Source organism: Polypterus senegalus, chromosome 4, assembly GCF_016835505.1.
Source record: "Polypterus senegalus isolate Bchr_013 chromosome 4, ASM1683550v1, whole genome shotgun sequence".
NCBI lineage: Eukaryota > Metazoa > Chordata > Cladistia > Polypteriformes > Polypteridae > Polypterus > Polypterus senegalus.
The window spans coordinates 46,804,636-46,828,345 of record NC_053157.1 but is presented as its reverse complement, the minus strand read 5'-3'; the positions used below and the strand labels follow the sequence as shown (position 1 = coordinate 46,828,345).

The 23,710-nt window shown below is 34.9% G+C and overlaps 1 protein-coding gene across 6 annotated transcripts in view; it reads left to right on the top strand.

Moving 5' to 3' along the window:
• The first annotated feature begins 1,521 nt into the window (after positions 1 to 1,521).
• The window catches only part of LOC120527309 (transducin-like enhancer protein 1), a 116,628-nt gene continuing 94,439 nt past the window's right edge, over positions 1,522 to 23,710 (top strand). For 3 of the 6 annotated variants that reach the window (XM_039750573.1, XM_039750575.1, XM_039750571.1), the window contains exons 1-4: positions 1,522 to 2,285; positions 2,702 to 2,802; positions 4,301 to 4,364; positions 4,561 to 4,605. In XM_039750573.1, the coding sequence (XP_039606507.1) occupies positions 2,262 to 2,285; positions 2,702 to 2,802; positions 4,301 to 4,364; positions 4,561 to 4,605 (234 nt within the window). In that variant the 5' untranslated portion in view covers positions 1,522 to 2,261. The remainder of the gene's footprint in view (positions 2,286 to 2,701; positions 2,803 to 4,300; positions 4,365 to 4,560; positions 4,606 to 23,710) is intronic. The other 3 variants (XM_039750570.1, XM_039750572.1, XM_039750574.1) reach the window with 2 other exon arrangements.

Sequence of the window (23,710 nt, the reverse complement as noted above, 5' to 3'; positions counted from 1 at the left end):
CCATTATTTTAAAGGAAAGACACTATGAAAAAATGATAATGGCTGGCCTTGAGGTTAAAATAACAAAATTACAATAAAATCAAAAAAGATCTTATGCTCTTTTTCAGACACTCTGGTCTGCTGGTGAAAGGCATCTGGTGATGCCACCTCTGCTGGCATCAAATCTCAATCCCAGCTCTTTTTGTGTGTAGCTGCCCACCTCCAATCAAAATTCTGACCTCAATGTGTTTAAGAGATGTTATGTTGGGTGAACATCTGTCTGTTATGTTTTGTAATTTACGAATTGTAACTAGCTTGTATTTTGTTCTGACTTCTTCATTTGTGATGATCAATTTTGTAATCAAATCCTGTGAAACTTGTTCCTAAACAGTCCCACAGACTGATGATTACTCAATTATGTTGACCTCTTTTGTAAGTCACTTTGGATAGAAGCATCTACTAAGCAAGTAAATGTAAATGTAAAATCGCTGGCTAACAGACAGAGAAGGTATGTAATACATGCAATATGCCTAAAATTTGTTGAATAATGCATACAAAGATTTATTGTATCTAAGTGTATCATGTAAAGTAAAGGTGTAGTTTCACCTATGACCTACATCAAATATGTAGTTTGATCACAGCATGCTAAAAGACAATTCCTGTGTCCATTCATTTTCTGAACCAGCTTTCCTTATACAGTCAGGAGGGAGTCATCCATTATCATATCCAATTAGAGGTGAGAGCCTGTTATGGCCAGTCCATTGCAAGAAATACTCATAACACCCACAAGCTACCAATTAACATAACATGCTTTTCTTTGGAAAGAAAGACTAAAACTGTAGTACTCAGAGAGAAAGAAAAGAAGCAATTAAAGGCAGAATGTAAAACTTTGACAAATGCTGCCACTTCAAGGAGGCAACACTTGCTACTGAGTCACCGTGCTATCATGGAACAAGACTATCAAATCTAAATTGAAACAGTATGTCGGAGGCTGGGTATGTGTGCGAGCGGGTCTCCATTCGCTTCCTTTCAGAAAACCAGCATTTAGAATTTCTGTAGTAAAAAAAATAAAAATCAAGACCATCTCAAATCAATGGAATTGTTTTAAAAATCTAATAATGCTTATATCATGTATACAGAATTGAATTTATGACCTGTAAAACAAATGTAAAAAATCTGTAGGTACAACAGAGCCCTACGCTTGTAATTTTGTCACCCAGAACACACGGTACAAAAACAGTCTGTCGCTTTAAGAGCGCATTGAGGCCCCACGTTACTTTGATTGACAGACGAGGATTGTCAGTCTCCCGTAGACCGACCTGCTCATACTTCATTCCACTCTCGGCAGTATCCTTGTTTTCATTGGACCGGGCCTCCGTAGCTCAGTGGAGCAGGCCGACGTGCATTTTCAACTCGCGTCGCTATTGGAGAAATTACTAGTAATACGTCAGGGCCCCACGTGTGCAGTGAACCATGATTGGCTAATGTTAGTTTCCAGGGGCGGGCGTAGATCTGGTTAGTTCTGGGAGTGTGAAACCGCGTGTTAATGTAAGCAGTGGGATAGTGTAGGGTAGGAAGCTACGTTGTTATTCCTAGTAAGGTTTTTTTTTTCCTCCCCCAACTATCTTTATTTTTTAAACTTGTTTTTTTGATTCGTGATTTTTTCAAGGGGATATACTCGACAAATGGTTTTATCCCTCTTTGTATTTTAGACTATCCTTTTTGTTTATCTTGGTTTAGCATGCTATTCTGTACCCTTTCCTCGGCTTGAGGTCATGTATTTGTTCTAGTCTCAAGATCACCATTGTGGACTCATGCAAAACACAGCTTCCCTTTTTCGGCATTAATTTCGGTGGATATAGCTGCTGGGACCCCTACATCAGAGTCGACGAGAGTTTGAAGTCACTGAACAGGGGCGCTTCCACATACTTTTGGCTATTTGTTTTTAATTTCCTTTGCTGGACCCTTCGGAAGGATAGACCGACTGAGCGCATTGCTCTTTCTTGTGATCTACACCGAATAAGAAGCGCCAGTTCCCCGTACATAAGGATTCGTTTGTGGCTTGTACGCGGGGCGGTGTGCTTTTTTGTTTTAACCATATTCTTGAGATTGGTCGAAGCTTGGATTTCTCTTCTGTCTCTTGGTCTTTCGGAATTAATGATGGTGCTGTCCTAAATCCTGAGATTTTTTGACCGAGTTTCTCTCCCAAACCTGCCGTGAGATAAAAGGTGGGGAGGCAGCTGAACAGTGCTTCTGGGAGCCAGTCCGCCACTGGAGAAGGAATGTTTCCTCAAAGCAGACATCCCGTAAGTTTACAGCAACACACAAAGGGAAGCGCTCGGGTGCTTAGTGCCTCGTTGCTTCTCTTCTGGTTTCGCTTTTCGGATTGTGTGAGCGGTTGCGTTACTGGCACAAAGAAGAGAAGCTACTTTATTGTGCCGCATCGGCTGTGCCAATTTCCTTTTTCCCTTTAATCTGTATTATGTGCCATGCCGCCTATAGGTTATCCGTTTCGTGTATACTTTGATTCTTGTTCTTGTCCAGATGAGTGTTATTTTTTTGGGAGGGGGGTTGGGAGGTGGTGAGGGTTAAGGGAGGCCTGGGAATTGAACCCTTGAACAGAGTAGTCAATGGCGTTTCCATTTTGTAGATGTGTGCAAGTCAGCGCGTTTCTTTTATATTGTGTCTTTTTCCTTTCCCCCACCCTTCTGCTCTGTTAAAGACGCCGCATCAGGCAGCGGGACAGCCTTTCAAATTCACCATTCCTGAGTCTCTGGATCGGATAAAAGAAGAATTCCAGTTTCTCCAAGCTCAGTATCACAGGTGCGTAAAAATACTGATCTGTGTCATTTAGATCATTGCGCGGTGGCACCCTGCACCCCACCGATCTGCTTCCCTCTTGTTATTTGGGCGCAGGCACTGTGTTGACTTGCCTGCGGTAGGTAAATTGCGGTTAAGCTCGCAAACCAGAGGGTGGCGTTTGGAGTCTCTTTGAATAAGAGAGGTTATCAAATCAGTGCCGACGGTTTTTCTTGTCTAACAACCCCCTCCCTCCCCCCGTCGCGTCAAGATAATCTGTGTACAGTAAAAGGTGTGTTTGTCGATCGGAGTTGTGTGATCTCCACCGTCTTTAAGTATATTATGAAATTAATAGGCAAATGATGCATAATAATGCTGTGATATTCCAAAGCCAGGCAAGTGTCCTTTTTGGAATCTAAAACGTATAATGTCAGACATCATTTCACATGATCCTTTTCTATGTGTGAATTATTGGTAAAAAAAGATAGAAAATGCAAGTTATTTAAAAACAGGCAAATACTATAAGTCCTTCTAACTAATACTTCGGGGCTTCGTAAATTTTCATAGATGTTGTTTACTGTCTTATAAAATATTTAAGTGCTTTGCATACTGTGTTCCTCAGATGTGGAACTGCAACTGACTAATGTGTATTTTTATATTTTTGGAATGCAGAAATTGATTTTGTCAACTAGACATTTGTAAAAGTAACCATTTAGATTTAAAAACAAAAGCAAAACACAAACTACATTCTGGTTGTCTGGTACTCCTATAAAAAGTTTTTTCAGTGACAGTATTTAATGTTATGTACCTTTTAATGAACGTTACCATTCAGAACGAGCCCCGTTTGTTTTCTGTAGTATACAGTTTAGTACATGGCCTACACTGGGTTTCATAAGTTTGTTTACATAGGTGTAAATGTATATAATTGGTATAATTAAGGTCTGTGTGCTGCATGTTTGTTTACACTGATAATTATGTGAATGATGTTATTTTGCTAATAAAGTCTTATACTTAAATTCACACTTTAAATGCACATAATTATGGTATATGAAAGTTTTAAATGTTCTTTTCAGTATTCTTTGTACATTTTAAACGTTTCAAAGAGATGGATGGCAATGTCATGAATTGATTGCTGAAAGCTGGCCTTAATCATGTGCTTCAGCTCTCAAAGTGTAATGTACATTTTACTAACTGCTTTCACATGGGTGGGAAAAATATTAAAGCATTGTTTTTAAATCTGCATGACTCCAAGGGTGGATTTAAAAAAAATGAAAAACACTGAGTAGTTTGGCTTTAAAAAGATGCTTTATGCATCTGGCTACTGTTGATCTCCCAAGTTTGCTTTTATTTTTGGAACAAATCACTTTATACAAACATCTTAAGTATACTTCTTATTTATCTATTTCATATTTTGAAACAATATTTTTAAAATACGCCAGGGTTGATAAAGCTCATGCAATTAACATGTTAACTGTTGCAGATTGTTATAGATTGGTAGCTAAATGATGGGTCCTTTTTGCAGTTTAAAACTGGAGTGTGAAAAACTGGCAAGCGAGAAAACAGAAATGCAGAGACACTACGTTATGGTAAGTGACCTGCACTTGATATGACGAGTACCCCTCTTTGTTGATTTAGCGTTGTACAACTGTCTACTAACAAGGAATCAACTTTAATTAGACAATTATTTTTGTTCATTAAGATGTGATGGGACATATCTCCTGTAATCTGCACATTTGCATACATTACTCGGTATGTTAATTGATATGTCTTCTGTTTTCACAGTACTATGAAATGTCTTATGGGCTTAATATTGAAATGCATAAACAGGTAAGATGTCTTTTTTACTTTCATCTGTATTCTTCAGTAAATGTTGTTGTTTTTTTTAAAAAGTAAGCAGAGTTCCTCCTTGTCAGTAAACACTTTTTATTTAAAAATAAGCAGAGCTCAACATATTAATTTTCTGTTTTGTTTTAGTTTAAGCAACAGGTCTCAATGTAAAGAGTGTAACATTTTTGAAATGTTAAAAGAGAATTAGTGAATTATTAGCAGAAGGAAGAGGCCAATGTAAGCAAAAAAATTAACCTTTAGGTAGTATATTTAATGGCATTTTGCTTTTTTTAAACTTTTTTTCTTAAGTAAAGTGTTTAGGTATTTTTCATTTCTAATTATAATTGTAACTATATGTTTATAGTGTTAGTGTACAAAGCGATCTGTTGTCTCTTGCACTTCTGTTGATGGTCAATTGGGAGAGTGTTGATAAATATTCTGAAGTCAAATAGGTCCAAAAGTTGAATTGGTTCATTTAGCCAACTTTGAATTGAGCTTTAATTGTGGAAGTAATAAGGTATTAATATCAAAAAAATTACAATGAACTCCCATAAATCTTATAAAGAGCTTTCACTTTTGCTGCAAAAATTGAGTTTTGTCTGCCTCATGTGGCTTGTCATCACATCACCTTTCAGTTTGAGAAATGGGGAGAAAGTGTTTGAATGTTTTGGTGAAATTGTATTAGTATGTTTTAGATTAGGTGACATTCTCAGCCCACCCAAAATAATACTAAAATATTTAGACTTCAAGTAATTTTTGTGAAATTAATATGTGGTATAAAGTGTGTGTATTATACTTTTTTGCTCCTGTTTTATTATGGTAAGAATGCAAGTCGCAGAGAGCAATTTAAGTACATTCATTTTGGTGCTCATTGCATTTAAAGTAGACAGTGCAGTTCAACACAGGCCCCGAGCATCCACAGGTTTACACCTCAGTGTTTGTACATACAAAACATTTGTTCACATCTTTTGATTTTTTTCATTATTTCTTTTTCCATATCACATGGTTCAGCATTGCTTATCATCTGTACATCTTTTATAAGTTCAGTAAAAAATGCCTTGTTGTCCTTTAATTCTATAACACAGGACTGCTTTCTTTTTCTTTTGGCTTGCTGATTAGAAGTGGATGTGTAAATCATTCTAGATAAGCAGTCAGTTAATGAAAAACAGAGACAAGCATAAATCAGCTGCTGTTAATTCTGATGCATTACTGTATGCACCTGCATCTTTATGCAAGAATTTTTTTTTTTTTGTGAAGAACCATTTAACAGCAATAAGGAGACAATTCTAAATCATCAGAAGCAGAATATGACTTATCTCAATATTAATATGCAGCATTGTAATGGTATACAGTGTCTGGTCTTTAAAATTTGATTCCACATTCTAAATTTAGAAAAACAAAGCCAACTTAAACAAAAGTTTTATTTTCTCAGTTGAAATGAAGGTTTCTTGTGTCCTCCGGTGTACTGAATTTTACAAACTTTTTCTGTCCCTTGAATGCATTTCTGAAGCTAATACTTGTTTCGAGTTTAGCCAGACAGCGAATGTTACATTCTGTCTTTTACCCTTGTATCGTATAAATGTTCCTGTGTGTTTTCAGGATGTAACATTAATGCTTTGATCACTCCAGTTTTACCACCTACTGAAAGGAGATTAAAACCGTTTTCAGGCATGGTTCATCCCTATTACTCAAAAGGCTTTCTCCACCCTCAAATGTACTGATAGTCTGTGTACCTGAAGCCATAAAGAAAGTGCTTTACCTTGTTTAGTACACTCTATGCAATTACCCTGCTAGGTACCAATGGGATTGAGCCTTAATTTGGATTTGTAGTCCTTTCACTTTTACTTTTTGAAGTGTGTAATTTGATTGTGTACAATATATAGAAAATTACACACATTATCTGTGTTTCATTGTACAATGGATTTATGGAATTATTGAAGCATATCTGAAACAAGAAATTAAGGGAACAGTGAAAATGAGCGAGCTTCCTGTTATTTAAAGATTAAATCTACCTAGTGTTTTTGTCAAACCTCATGTATTATGAATTTTAGTTGTAAAAGTAAAACCTTTATCTTGAAATGTATAGTAATTTAAGAATACTAACTGGATACACATTTTGCACTGAGCATTGGCTTAAAACAGTCCTACATTTGAATTTACTGGGGCACATTCTCAACAGTACTTCAACCTGTATTTTTCAATCGGTATAGTTTGAAACCCCCTATGTCATTTGCAAGAGGACTTACCTTGGCTAGAATAGAATTACATTGGTTTAACCTGTATAATTGATCTGAAAAGCAGTGTATGTACATAGGTCATATGATTCACAAATTGCATAAATGAGATTGTTTGAATTACTTGTCATAATCAATGCAACATTGTGCCTTATAGTACTTCACAGTTATTCAGTCTTTATTTTATATTGCACCATTCATAGCTTTCAGTTAAAAAAAAAAAAAAAGTGTTTAAACATTTGTTAATGCTTTTATGGTAGTTGGGGCTTCATCATCTGAGATTATACTTGGGTGAGGTATGGTTGCCAAGTTGATTATACCTAACAACGTTCTCTGTTAGTCCTAGATAAGTTCCTGTCAGAAATGTCATTGAACTGTAGAATTTATGTAGCGTCTCAGACTTTAGTCTTTTATACTTGATTGTATCTGTGCAGTAGATAATAAGCAATGTCTTGTATTGGAGAATCATTTTGGTTTTTCTTAAATCCATATACATTCTAGTTGAGTTTGATTTGATAAGCGACAGCTGTCATTTGATCAAAAGGTATTTACAATCTTTGCTATGATGAAAAGAGATTCAGATCAAGTAAATATAGTTTTTGACAAAAATGTATCCATATGTCATGGGAAATAGTGCTCCATTTCTTGTAAAATTGATTATACTGGATCAAAGGAAAAGGGGGTTGCACAATAATAATACAACCTATCTTCTCCTTGATAAGAAATAAATGTAGCCCTGCCTTTCAGACTATGCAGTCAGTGTCGCAGATCCTGGAGGCGTGCAGCATAAAATAATCATAATTCTTATTAAAACTGGTGACGTCTGGGCCCAAGGGTGTAGCCAGGCTCAAATTGATGCCTTTTCGCTGACTGATCACCAGTGCGTCCTAAGTGCTCATTATGTTGTAGAGAGGGCCTTTGCAGCTCTTATTACGTTTGACAGGAACTCTCTCTGGGGGGAAACTGGGCATTAGCTAGGCTCCTGGCAGGCTGAAATTATTCTTTTTATGGCTTATAAGCAAATGCTAGCATTCATTGTAAAGAAAATGTCATTTTGACAATGTCTTTGTTACTAGAAAATGCTCTGCTGTGAAACTCCCCCCTCCTTCCTTTTCTCTCTGTGGCATGCTTGTCTCCTGGGCTGAGTCTGTGCTCAGTCAGTGTGAAGGCCTCCTGTGGATTTGCTGGGCTCTTTCTAAAAAGCTTTAGATCAGGAATTGCTTCTTTATTCATGGTGGTATCATATTCAGAGTGTTCTTTCCCATACATTGCTGCATCTTGCAGATGAAAGGTATCGTCGAGGGGCTATGCCTTCCTAAACTTGCACATTGTACATATTATTATTTATTTATTTATTTGCATATAGATTTTTAGAGATTCCCTATGATACAGAAAAGCAAAGGGCAGGTTTGAATGGATAGTATAAATATTTTAGAGAGATGGCTAGGTACTTAAGAGTATGTACATATTACATATGCTATAATTTAGTGTTTCTCTTGGTTAGCACCATGAAAGTATTACATGTTTTTGCTGGTAGTTCTGCGTAAAGTTTTTTCTTTCTTTTTTTTTTTTTATTAAAAAGGATTGCTTTATATTGTTTTGTTCATTTATAAATGGCCTATCATAAAACCCTGAACACGTGGAGAAGATGGTAAATTTTACTGCCTGCAAAATACTGAACTTTCTGTAAAGCTGGATAATTTATCAAGATGCTTCAGAAATGACTTCTGTGATTGCCTTCAGGAAATATTATCCGCATGATATCATTTGTCTGCAGCTGACAGAAGCATTAAAAATATGACTGGATAGAAAATGAAAGAAAAAGTCAAGATACTCTATTTAAATTTAGAGTCATCATATATGGTGTTATATGGAGGAGCTAAATAAAATGACATTTGTGTGTGTGTGTGTGTATATATATATATATATATATATATATATATATATATATATATATATATATATATATATATATATAAGTTCAAGTGATCTAAACAAAAAGAACATCATTTTTGAGCAAAATATGAAATTTGATCCATTCATGTGCGAGTGCTTTGCTTTCTACATATAATAATAACTATCTAGAAACATTAGGATTTACATTTTCAGGATTTTAAACATAAAATAGCAGTAATCAGATTATTACTAAACGTAATGTAACTGCCAGACATTCAATTAGTAAGTAAGACCAACATTTAGATTTTCTGTAGCTAACACTGGTATGATGAAGTTTATAGTAAGTGTTTTTCTTAAATGTGATGGCAAAACCCATACAGCTGTTTAGGTAAACCGAAGTGCCTTAGAATAATTTCTTTTGTGGTTCAGGCCTAGAAGGAGAGAATGGTTCTTTGGCAAAGGCCAGATCAAAGGTCATCTGAGGTCTGTTCTGCTGATGGGATGTTACAGATCTTTTATTGGACGTGAAGCAAGGGGCCTGATTCTCGAGGAATTAAAAGAAGGAAACCTTTTTGAAAAATAAATAGCTCTACCAGCTCATCTGTCTGGTTGAATTTATCACCCATGTTGTGACTATCACTGTATTTCTTTCTCTCTTTTTTTTTTTTTTTTTTTGTCAAGTTGCATTTTAGCCATAGTTGCCAGCCTTAGAATTCATTTTAATAGCAACTTCTTATTAAAAAATATTAATTTGAATGCGACTTTAGGAGTTTGTGTTAAACTGATATATCCAAAGTTATCTGTACAAAATATGTTCCAATATTTCTGCATTAAGAGAAACTGCTACTGGCCACTAGAGTTTTTTTCCTCCTCCTTTAATTTACATGGCACATTTAAAAACTTTAAAAATTCTATTGATTCTCAAACGTGGGGTGCCATAAACCTAAGTCATAAAAAGTGAAAATGGACATGAACATTACTCTGTGTATTCTTAAAGTTAAAGGGTTGTTTAAATCATATTTAGGAATTGGATGTTCAGGAAGACTGAGGTGGGCTGGCGCTCTGCCAGGGGTTTTTTTCCTGCCTTGCGCCCTGTGTTGGCTGGGATTGGCTCCAGCAGACCTCTGTGACCCTGTAGTTAGGATATAGTGGGTTGGATGATAGATGGATGTTCAGGAAGAAAGTTGAATTCTCCACCAATTGTATTAATTGTAACTTGTTCACTTGTACTCCTGTGCGTAACATGCAAATGTTTTCTTCAGCTTATTTCAAATAAACACTTTCTTCAAAGGCATTGTTTTTATAATCCGAGCACATCTTCCAACTGTTGGGTCAACCAGATTAGGAAAATGAATGAATGAAAGAATGTGGCAAGCTATGGAAAGTCTATACAACCACAGAGCCTGAAATTATAATCAACAACATGCAGAGTAGGAAAGGCATATTACTTTACAGCTTTAGAAATGTGGTGTTGTGCCTATTTAGTTATATAATATTATAATTTTTAAAATGTTTTTAAGAAAGGACTGTTATAAGTAGTTAGTTTCCATTCAGCCAAGTAATAAAGACATCTATGCACCATGCTGAAATAGAAAAATCAACTGTTATCTTTATTTTTCATTGCTCATCTTTAATTACCTTTCACGTTGGAAATTGTATATTCCATGTTAAATCTATATACCTGGGAAAGGAAACTTCCAAAGTTAATAATACAGTTAAATTTAGAAGTGTATTCCAATTGGTATTAAAATGGTTTATAACTGCATCCAAAACTTGTATCCGTTCCTTTTCTGGAACTGCTTCATCCACAGCAAGTCTGCAATAGTCTCTGGCTCATTACAGCAGAATTGAGATGAGAAGCAAAGCTGGAGAAGCTGACAGTTCATTGTTAAATATACTTATGCATGCAGTCACACTGGGGTAAGGTGGAGTCACAAGCCTGCTTTACCTGCAGATCTTTGGGGTATGAAAGGAAACTGAAATGCCTGGTCAAAAACGTGTCCAAACTCCATGGAAACAATGATGGGGGTTGGATTTAAATCCAGAACTCTGAATATGTGCAGCAGTGGTGCTTGTTTCTTTGCTTTCTAGCAATAACTATATCATTCTACTTTTATTTTTCTAATATTAATGTTAATTTTCAACTACTTTATTTCTTCACTGCCACTTAGAATACTTTCTATTAACTTGAACCAAATGCACTTGATTTTGATTTAGATATTTTCACCATGTAAATATCTGCTGATAATGTTTGCTTAATATAAGGTTTCACGTAATGCTTTCTTTATTTTTCTGTGCATTCTTTTTGCAATCCAAACTGAACGTTTATACCATTTTTTGATAAGCAATGTTGGAAGCAAGCTTTCAACTGAAAAAATTCTAATTTTGTGAGAAAATGTAAAATATTTAATGGGGCGGAGATCTTTCAGAAATTATGGGAAGCAGTTTTGAACTGTCAACAAAAATTAAATGTGCATACACTCAAATTGTGTAATTTATCTGTACTTAACATTTTCTCTGTTTATCAAACTTTAAGGCACATAGTTCAACAGTCTAATATTTGTAAATGAAACCTTGAATAAGAAAGCTCAAAATTTTATTATGTTTTGGAGTTTACAGCTTAGCTTATGCTTAACATACATTATAAATTCAACCGTTAAATGCAGTACTACTCTGTATAAAAATGCAGCTTACAGCTCCCAGGTTTCATAGTTATCACCTCAAACTAAAAGATGTTATTTGCCTAAGGTTTTCTTTATTTATGTTTCTGTTCAATGCTTGGGTACTACTTTGGATGAGTTAAGCCCACTTTTTGGAGCAGCTTTGGGTGCTGAAAAATTACAAAGCTTAAACTGATGTCTTTGATCTTTGAATCACAGTGACACAAACTAATATGCAATGAAACAAAACATTTATACAAAGACAAATATGTGTATGTAAATATTTGGTGTGAATGTAGGTTTTGTTTGAACACAGTCATACTGATAAATAGGAAAGTGTTTGAGGATCCTTTTCGTAGTGTTCTGGTATTTGTTCGCTAATGACAATTTTAGTAGTATCTCAAACCCCTCACATAATTATATAATATGTGCTGTTATATTTATAAGATATGGTACAAACTTTGTGTTTGCTTTTTTCCCCCCAAGTTGAAAGCACAGTGAAGAACTCTGTAAGCCTTTTCCATGTTCCAGTAAAGTAACTAACACATTTTTAATGTAATTGTTGCAGTTTTTGTTCAATATCATGTCTTCTGTTGGTTATGTATTGTGATTTCCAAATTGATATTTAGCCTCAAAAAGTGCAGATACTGTATTTGACGATGTGGAATGATTCTCGAGTTAAGGGTGATGTGTCTGAGTACTTAATTGATTAATGACCTTTTTTGGTCTCCCTTGTGTTTGTAGTATTTGTGTAAAGCTTATGAAACCATCAGACATTAATAGACTTGCTGTTTCTCTGAAGGGCTGCTGTCATCAAGCATTACAGCTACGCTCTTTTAGTTTCATCAGCTGTGACTGGTGACTGGTGCCGCCTGGAATAATTCAGGAGATAAAGCTTCCTGTGTCTAAAGCTGGGATTGTTTAGGTGTAAGATTATCTTTTGTTGAATGGCAAGCAGCCAAAGAAGATTCACCACTGCTAAAACCCTTTGATAGATCCTATAAACTACCAACGCCGAATGTTTAGATTTCACCCTTTTATGTGACAGCTGTGGGGACAGTAATTATTCTGCTGACCCATCTTTCTACTGATTTGTCATTCCTTGATGGCCTAGAGCCATTTAGTAATAGTTTGCCTACAACCCTGTCTCCTGGGATCCATCCTACTATGTGTAGAGGTCAGCTGTACATTTCAGCAGATGAATTTTCTGCAGAAAAATTAATCTGAGCCTGACAGAATAGGATATTGAAATGTCACCTTTTGGAACATTACAATACGATATGTTCTCTGCAGTAAGGTGAGGATGGAGAAAGCTGTCTGTGCATGAAATATTGAGAAAAGGGAGGTGTGGATCTTGACTAGCACTTGTTTTTATTGTTGTCTTGCCATACATACATAAAGCTTAACGAATTCTGGTAGATTCATTTAGTTCCCCAACACATTTGCCTTTTTTGCTGTAGCTTTTGATTATGAAGCCAAAGGAACGAAGATTAATTTGACTTACTGATTATATAATCTTATTTGTCTAGAATTACTAGGCTTTGGTTTTTGAATTTTTATTTTAAAAGAGAAAGAAGATCATTTGCCACAATCAGACCTCCTTTTACATTGCCATATGCAGCTTTATATTGGTTTTATGAGTTCATATTTATGAATAAAAGTGGGGGAAAATTACAAAAATTATCAGAGTTTACACACAAGATGAAGTAATTTTCAAGATTACTACGTACCCTACTGGTATCCCATTTCCACAATTAAATGTTTAAGTTTGAGATGTTGTGTGGCAACTTGTCAGAGTTTAAAATCGATGCTATCCTTTTAAAATAAGTTTGATTTATTCTACTGAGTTTTCTATATCATGTTTTCTGTGTGAAAGTGACCTACTAAGCCAACTGGCAAATTTTCTGCTTTTGCAATACACTCCAGAAGATGTTGCTGGACACATGGCTACATTGAATGTATTCTTGCTTTTTAGTTAGTTGTGCTTGCCCTTGCAAATCTGTGCATGCACAAAGACATGTGGAAGAGATGCCATAGGGAGTACATTTTGAATGTTCATTTGAGGAAGTTATTTCTGTCCTGTTTGGGCCAAAAGTAGAATACTTACAGTAGACTGAAATTAAATGCAAATTAATTGTATTAAACATTTGCCTTGGATATAAAGTACAACAGTATTATTTAACACTTATCTTTATTATGTTTCCATTTAACTTATTTATTTTTTTGATGTTTTTATCTATTTATTTTTGAACTGCACTTGCCTTGCTCAAACTTGCCAGAACATTTCTTTACTTACTTGAGTATTTGTTCCAAAATAAAAATTCTGAAATATTCACTTTTTCTCAACTTTTTTCCCATGTTACGGTGTTTTGACATTGATGCATTTATTAATTTATATAATTTGTGTTTTCTTTAGTAATGTCTCAGAATTAAGTTTATTCATGGTACAGTTATTTCTGTCTAAATAATATGTCTTAAAATCTTCTAATAAGACAAGGGGTTTAAAATCTCTTTCTCTCTGTCTCTTACACACACATTCTCTCTCTTTAAATCTGGATTTCTTTTGTGCATTACATAGATCAAAGGGTTGAAAGCAAATTATAAGCTTTAGTAATATCAGGTTTTGAAGGGCAAGCGGATAAGAATCTGGGTTTCTGATTAGTTATGGAATCCAATCCAGGGAGCTTTTTTGCGTGTCAATCAAACATAATGCTTTTACATGCAGTTTGCTCTCTGAAATTTAAACAGCATACAGTACTAGCTATTTTTCATGCTGAGGAAGACAATGAAGTTATTTGGTGACAGATGGCAGCTAGTTTTACTTTGGTTGAATTTTAGCATTAGAAATTCATTGCAGTTTTGTGCATGATGGTTGTGTTAATGTGTGTATTTTATTTATTTTCCCAATTGCTCATTTACTTAAATTGCATTTCCATGTGTGTGAAATTGATTAGACAGAGTTAAACAAAAAATTAATGCACCATCTTCGAATTGGAAAATTTTGAATTATATTAGTCTAGCAAAGAGGGTAGTGCAATCCAAATCTGGTAAAAAGCATTAATTTTGCACATAACTGTTCTTGAAGTGCCTCTGGATTTAAACATCTCCACAGAGGAGTTACTGATTCACTTGACAGTACTCTCCTCCTACTTTCAATTCATTGCACTTATTCGTGCTCTTATTTGCCTCTCCATATGTAGTATAGTAAAGTTACTGCCAAAACGAAAAATGCAACTTTAATTTCTCTTGAATATTCACTCTCCCATAGTCCATGCTACCTTGGATCTATTAAAGAATTTTTAAATTATTAATATAATTGTATTATATCCAATTATTGTTTCATCAGCCATTTAATTTTTTTTTGTATTTCATGCAAGAGCTGATGTGTGAGATTTCTTCAATTACCTGTCATACTCCTACACAGCACCACATGTTCAAAACAGAAAAGCATACAATGAAAAGTCAAAAGCAGCACATTTGATGTTCTCAAAAATACCTCTTGAAGCACTGCAGAGATAATAATGCAAAGGACAATCGGCTTCAGGTCACTTGCACTTCCTTGCATGCAGCCCATCCATCCTAAGTGTGGTTTTTCCAGAGCCCCCTTTTTTTTTCCCTCCACCATATCCTCATAAAATGCAGAATAGTTCAATTAGTGTATGTGTATTGTCTTGTGAATGAGTGAAGATGCATTTATACCTGTTTTGTCCTCAATGTTGCATGGGTTCTGACTTCTTGAGGCCTTGCATGGAAGTAAACTGGCTAAGAAAATGGATCAAGTGGTGACCACCAGTGTTGTACCTTTTGTTTGACTGATGGTATATAAATATACTGAAGAATCAGTTAAACAGTATGTTATGTTTTTTGGTTCTATATTATATTAAAATATTTATAAGCAAAGACTATTTAAGTTCCTAAAGGTTCAACCACAATGGACCATTCAAATTTTGCTCTATAAAAAATAATTTTTAAATTGTCTTGAAGAGGGTAAGAAATGTCAAAAAGGAGAAAATTAAGTCCCTGACTATTGATTGTCGGTTATGAGCATAGTGGCGTTTGGCATGAATGTTTTTGACTTTTGGGAATTTGTTTGCATATTTTGTTTATTAAGCTAAGTAGCTAAGTCTTTTCTGTATTTTCAGCTAATGTACCTAACTGCCTACTCCATTTTGCCCTATGGAAATCACATTTGCGTTTTGATTTATTTCTGTAACCAGAAATATTTAATTTTTTTGCATATTTATTTTCTTAATTTTATTTTTTAATTTTAATTTTTTTTTCTGTGTAGTGTCTTTGGTCCTGATGCTTTAGATTGAATAGAGTAATTGTTGGCCAAAATAATGGAAATGTTTGGTTGTGCAAGCAGAGTTTAAAGACTAGCCCATCCTGTAGACAAAATAAAGTGATTTTAACATTTCCTCTAACTTGAATATGGAAGAAATTCCACAATAGCAGTCACTTATTGTTCTTTAGTGTTAAAAAAAAAAAAATTAAACTGCTAACATCAAATTTGAAAAAGATTAAAATATACTTGCATTATACCATTATTTATTTATATTTAAAAAAATATTCAATTATGGTATAAAGTTATTACTGAATCATTTATTAAGTGTAGATATGGATACAAGCCTTAGATAATAGATGTGAGTGTGTGTAAATGTAATTATCTATATAGGTCTTCATTCCGTATCACTATTTCTATTTCTAATATATAGTGTATGTGCGTGCGCATGTATATAAAATGTGTATATGTACCACAGACTTCTCTATATACAGTACTGCATCTATAGTACTGCTCATTTTCTCATTTACTTAATTTAATCAAAACTTAAATGTAAAATTTTTTGCCATAGTTTTTATGTAATATAATTAACTAGTATATTGCTTCAGTTTTATTTGCTTTCAAATGTTTGGATCTGACACATTTTAATAAGGTATAATTGTCATCATAAATATATGCATTATTATTTTTTTTATTATTAATTTTATTACAATCCATACATAGCAATCAAGTTTTTACAAAAAAAAGAATTATGTTAATAATCATGCATTATTATTTAATATTGTAGTTAGTAGTATGTCATCTGACAGGTGCACTGTTTGGCATTCAACTCTAAGCTCAATCACTCTCTGTGTAACACTGGTGTCCTCTTGTACCCAAATAATTAGCCTGATCTAAGCAAAAGCAGGTGTGAATATGTGTCTGTGCATGTCTTGTGATGGACTGGTTCCTAACTTGCATCTAAGATATCGGAAGTTCAGTCCAGTCCACCATGATCCTGTGTTAGAATACATATATTTAGAGAAGGGATGGATTAATTGCAAAACAAAATTACTCATTATGTGTATTAATTCATTTTTGACTATGTGTTCAGACTTGGCAGTTGGTTTTTCTGCCATTTGTTGCGATACCCAGAGACAGGCTTACTATGATAGATGATATATTGGCATTGACAGGAGCTGTGTTTTTTCTCTTCATTGTTACCTGAAAGTCATGAGTTAATGTATGTATTCTGCCATATTTAATTATTAATATTTAGGGGCATTAAATTATTGCATGATTTATTGAAAGGATATAGAGATACTATATTAGTTTCCTATGTACATGTTGCAAGCTTATTTCTGAATTTTGTTTGTTTTGTTGCTTTAACCCTACCATATTTATAATTGTTTGCAAGAATCTAATATATCTGTAGTATATAATTATGCATGTAATGTAATTAAATTGTTGGGTTAAATATTCAGATGCAGTGAATATTATTTTTTTATATTTATTTTTATGATTTAATTGTATTTTGTAAAAAAAAAAAATGGTTTGCAGGTAGTGGTTAGCATCTGATGAAGTGGTCTGCTTAATTTTTTGTTGGTGTTTTTCATCTGATATGGTTAATATTGTGGCTACTGTGCATAATGCATATGTGATCTGAATGTCTGTGCTGAAGAATCTTCAAATATATGGAAAATATAGAAAAATACCTGGTCTTGTATTGCTATGCTTTGCCACATTTCACCATGAGGTGCAGGGAAGCCACCAAAAAGATTTGTGACTGTTTAGTTGATTTTTACTTTTCAATCTGTTTGTTTGCCTGGTGCTACACATAAACCATCTTTACAGAAACAATTTAGTGGCTTTGGCTCTATACAACCATGATCTAGTTAAACAGGTTTGAAAATGGATAGATGGAGATTTACAGAAAGTACATGCTGATATGCTTTGTATATCCTTCGTGGTAGGCCCAGGACTTTTGCCACAGCTGTATAATGTTTCATAGGTATTGTTGTTATCAGTTAAATATGTTGTTAATACTTTGCAATATTTTAGAAACCTGCAATTTAACATAGTAGGAACTAAATGGTCAGTTATGCATTGCATCAGTTTTGATTGGCTGACATTTGGGTAATGCCAGTGTGCTTAATAATTGGCTAATACCCAGGTGACTTTAAGGATGGTAGTAGGTCAAATCACTATGACACCAAAAGCAAGTGTGCTCATGGTTTTGAAAGAAATCTGCCAATTATGATTACAGTTACACCTGTAAAGACATTGTGCATTGCTTTAAAACATAAGATGCAATAAATTAGCATATTGGTCTTAGTGTGTCCTTTATAAAGATATGATAATTATTTCCAAGTATTTCTTTTCATCCAGTTTTTGGTAAACTGTTGAGGAATGATTGTGTTTTGTATTTATAATATGTTTGTATGAGTATCATCAAATCCACCTGAATTCACCTGGTTGTGTTATGGCAGTAATCTAAAGTAAGAAATTTGAATGACTTTTTCATAATTCTTTTTCTGAAAGGTTAGTCTGTTAGTGGATAGTCAAAAGTTAGCTGTGTTTGAAATAGCAATCATCTAATCATTCTGGGTAGCTTTTCAATCTTTGTGCATTAAAATGTGTAATATCAAGGAAATGGGTGTTTTTATTAAAGAAGGACTTAATTACAGCCATCAGTTACTAAGATCTCTGTGTTGCATGAATAATGATTTTGTTTTGATCTCGAAGACAAACAGCAATGCATGCTGAATATTTGTGATAGAACAAGAAAATGAGATGGGGACTGAATAAAGGAGGTTTACTTAGTAGTTTACAAGTTAGGGTAGGGGAGGGAAAAATCACCTGCTCTATATTTGTCTGTCCCCTACAATACTGTTTGGGAGTGTCTAAAATGAAAGATGGGAAACGGAGTTGAGAAGCACATGCCCTTTTTTTTTTTTTTTTCTTTTTTTTCTGCGTGTGCCATATGAAAGGTCCTTGTGGATTACTGTGTGGAGCCGTTCAGTGCTGGTGGGGGAAGGGGGTGTTGGGGGAAGAAACAGAAAGCCATGCACAAAGACAGGCCTTTGCTCGTTAGATGCTGTTAATGTACTTGTAGCTCAACTGGGCAATCAATTCCAATGTGATTATCTGTGTGGACCATAAAGCATCAATAGCTGGGTAACTGTAATGAGAAGACATTTGAAACCACAGCTCATGTGCTTTCACAGCCACTGGATGTGCTTGCCCACACTGTCTTTCTACCTCCCACCTTTTTAAGTGTACTGTAAATGTTCTGGCCTTCATATATCAGTTGCTAAGAGTTCCTAGGTTTTGAGTAAGTTTCTTTCTGATGTCATTTGAAGCAAGATAATCTATATAATTTTTTTATCCACTTGGCCTGAACTTAATTTTTAACTTAATTTTGAAAGTATTCTTCAGGAAAGAGTGATTGATTTAGGGAATTGTCTGTCCAAAGCGAGCATGATCGTGGTTGAGATTTGTTGTAATAAAAAAATGATTTGTAGGCATTAACATCATACTGAAATGTAGCCAGTTCAAGACTGTCAAGTGAACTGAAAATATACTTGAGTTTGATACAACACCTCAAGTGCTTGCCACTTTTTTAGGCTTTTATGTCATCGTTCATGTGTGTTAGCATTAGGCAGCACTTAATGCAGAAAATCAAGTCTCAATAGTATTAAATGTATATATTGTCTATCATCAAAGGCACTATGTAAAAGTGGCTTACAAAGCAATGAAATTTTAAATTGTTAAATGAATCAAATAATGTCTCAGTAATGTAAGGTGAAGGAAACAGTGAACAGAACTAAAAAGAGTGCTATATAATAGAAGAACAAGGAGAGATTTAAGAGAGACTGATAAAAACAAAGGGTCACAAATTACAATGGCGAAATTGTGGTTTGTTTCGTAAATTTTTAATTGGAATGAGAAGTGGAGAAGGTGGTCTTTTAACAGGATAAAAAAATGGGTCAGTCAGGCACATAATTTACATTCATCATTTGATATGTATGTTATAGAGAAACCTATCATTTCTGAAACTTTCCTCTTTTTAGGTAGATAGATTCACATACTCCAGCAGCAGCACTTTTAATGGTTCTTGTAAAAAAAAAGTTGAATGCATTTTTTTTCCCTACCATGGGATTTATTTTTTTGTTTCTGTTTTTGTGTATTCATCTATATGTATACTGTACATATTTTTTTTTATTGTCCAAACCTTGGTTATAAACTTTCTCTTGCTTCAGTTTTGGAACTACTGACAACAACCCAGTGTGTCAAAAAAGTAGAGTAAGGAAAGTTAAAAACAAAGGTTACATGGTGGATAATCAGCAGAAGTAGACTTGCAGTTTAGAAGCCAAGGGAGATGAGATCTTGCAGCATTTCAATTAGGAGGTTCCTGACATACTAAAGACGTGAGCAAGACTGATTCCCAGTATCTTGATGACAGCTTCACTTCTGCCAGTTGGCTGAGGTTCAGCAGCATTCACAGCTGTGAGCGGGCAGGCTGACTGTTTACACTGCCTGCTGAATAACAGTTGAGCTGCTGCTTTCAACCCATACTGCCTGATAATTTATAAATGGGGACAGCTGAGAGTTCTTGAGCAGTGCCAAGTTGTTCAGGGTAGTTGATCTGCCCTTGCTCCACTGAAGGCCATGCTGTACTAGCTTATCTTTGTGGCCTTGATCCCATTGACGCAGAATATTAACCTCACTAGAAGTGAAGGCTTTAAAGTGGGAATTTCTAGGCTTGATAACTAGACCCTGTTTAGACTGAATGTTCTGAAACTGATCCCCATTAATACATGTAATTTAAAAGCTGGCTGTGATGTTTGCGGTCAGATTAATACATAAATACATTTACACCCCACCAGGCCCCCCAATTAGCCAGTACTTACTGCTGTTTTAGATATGTATAATTTAGAATGTCAAATATTATGTTGGAAACTACTTGTCATTTTGATAATGTATATTCTGTAACATACGTATTTTTTAATCATTAGTGCAGATTTATATAGCCAAATAGATAGATACATATGTTCATTGACTATTTCATGCTCACATGTTTAGTAATTACCATGAAAGGTGATTTAGTTTAATCTAAAGTGTTTAACAAATAAATCAGAACCCTTTATGGACATTCAGTTTTTGAGTACAGGTAGACTAAGTATCTCAAGGTCAGTCAGCTAAAGAATTTAAACATGCAAGTGTGTGTTACATGAAAACCACTGTAAATGTCTTAACGTAAGATAGACATATTCTTTTGAGGAATTGTATTTTATTATGGGGAACAGGACTTAACCATATGGACTCCTAGTAATACAGCAGATTATGCGTTTATAGGTAGGTAATGTTTTGGAAGCAGATGTATAATGTATACAACAAAAAATGGTATCTGCAGCAGGTTGAGCTTTCTTATATTAACCATCAGGTGACAAATATATCCATAACACTGAGATAAATGTGCCCTTTTTGGGCAACTGTTACTCAGGGGGCCCATAAATTTGATTGGCTGCAGCAATTCTAGCAGAATCATTTGATTTGAGAGCTACTGAAAGATAAGAGATCCAATTACCAAAATAATTTGCTGGGTTAGCTGCTGTCACCATGGAAACATCAGTAGAAACAAATTAAGTTTTAAGCAATGAAGCAATCGCCAAGTATGCACAGGACTGGGTAGATTTGGCTTTGGCATTGGGGTTAACTGAATCGCAAGCTGACATCCAGTTTTATGGTCCTTTTTTTCCCTCATGGTTTTGAAGTGTCTGTCTTTGATAGCTCTATTTGTGCTGTATTATGGTTTTGTAAGGTAGTGAAATATGTACTTTTATACAGTGCAAGATCCACACTTTTAATGTGGGAAGGATTGAGAAATTAAGTTGTCTATTAAAATGTGTAGTGTAATTACTGGAAGCAATATACTCTACTCTGTAAATAATGTTTGACCTTTTATTTATGGGAGAAGTGCTACATTTTTGGATTACTTGATGATTATTTTTCTGCTTTTCTTGGCTCAGCTACAGTTGAGCAAAACATTCTTTTGAAATATCAAGTACGTACTGGATTAGTTTATTTTTTTTCTCAAATATTAGTGTCCAAAACAAATTTAACTGATGCATTTTAAAAACTTTTTAAAATATGCTTCAGCTTTTGAAAGTTTAAGACAGTCATATAGATGGACATCCATCATTGTGTATTTAGTCTCACTTGCTGAGTTTTCCAAACACAATGTTTTCATGATAAAAAATGTAAATTTCTGATCATCGTAAACTCAAAAATAATTGAATAGAATATTTTCTTAAAGAGGGCAACTTGGCTGCACAGTGGTAGCGCTAGTTCCTCTTAGTAAGGAGACCGTAGTTCATGTCTTGAGCTCTCCCTTTGTGGTGTTTTGCATGTTTTCCCTGTGTCCATTAACCTGTGTCCATTCAGATTTCTTCTGCATACTCTGATTTCCTCCCACAGTCTAAAGACCTGTAGGTTAGATGGAGTGGCGAAAGCAAGTCCCCCCCCATGTGTGTGTGTCTTCACTCTATCTGGCACAGCACCCTGTCTAGGGACTGTTTCTGCCCTGTACCCTTTGCTTGCTGGGATAGGCTCCAGCTTTCCCACAACCCTGCTCAGGATGAAGCGAATTTAGAAACTGGATGGATTGATGGATTTTCTTAGAGTCATTTGATGAAGGTATGTTTTAAATTGAGTGAAATTATGGAAAAAGAGTAGATGATTATTTTAACTAAAAATTAACACAGCATTGTCACATTCTTTTATCAAATAAAAATTAACCTCCCAGCCCAGTCCCCTTCAGTAAATTGCCAGAAAGCCTAATGGCAAATACAGTCAGGATCTGTAAATATTTGGACAATGAAACAGTTTTCATAATTTTGGCTCTGTACACAACCACATGGAATTTGAAATGAAGCAATCATTATGTGATTGAAGTGTATAGACTTTCAGCTTTAATTCAAGACGTTTAACAAAAAGCGTATGAGCTGTTTCAGAATGACGGCCATTTTTCTGCATGGTCCCCCTGTTTTCAGGGGTTCAAAAGTTGTTCCACTTAGAAACTGTTCCATAGCCAGGTAAGAGCAGTTCCCTCATTATTTCATCAACTATTCAGCAAGTAAAAGGTCTGGAATTAATTCGATGTGTTGACTTTGCATTTGGAAGCTTTTGCTGTGTACTCTCAATATGAGGTCCAAAGAGCTGTCCATGCAAGTAAAAGCTGGTAATCATTAGGCTGAGAAAACAAAACAAACCCATCAGAGAGAGAGTAGAAACACACAGAATGGTCAAATCAACTATTTGGTACATTTTTAAAAAGAAGGAATGCACTGGTGAACTCTGCAACACCAGAAGGCTTGGAAAACCACAGAAGATAACTGTGCTGGATTGCTGCAGAATTCTTTCCTTGGTGAAGAAAAACCCCTTCAGAACATTTAGCCAAACCAACTCTCTCCACAGTAGACATTCAAGATAAAACTTCATAAAATTAAAGATGGAGAACATACTACAACGTGCAAATCGCTGGTAAACCTCAAGCATAGGAAGGGCAGATTATGCTTTGCCAGAAAACATTTTTTAAAAGCCTGTCCACTTCTGGAACAATTTTCTATGGACAAAGGAAACTAATATCAACATGTACCAGAATGTTGGAAAGAGAAGAGTATGGAAAAGAAAAGGAATGGCTCATAATTCGATGTATACTACCTCATCTGTGAAACTTGGTGGATGCAGTGTTATGGCACTGCAAAAAGCCAACGGAAGTCGGTCGCTATTGTATATTGATGATTTGACTGCTAGCAGAAGTAGCAAAATGAATTCTGAAATGTATAGGGCTATACTGTCTGCTGAGATTTGTTCATTCATGCAAAACTGATTGGACAATACTTCACAGTACAGGTGGACAATGAACCAAAATATACAGTGAAAGCAAATCAAGTGCATTTCATCACAAATGAGTGGAATATTCATCAATGGCCAAGTCTGTTCACTGACTTCGACTCAACTGGACCTGCATTTCACTTGCTGAAGATGAA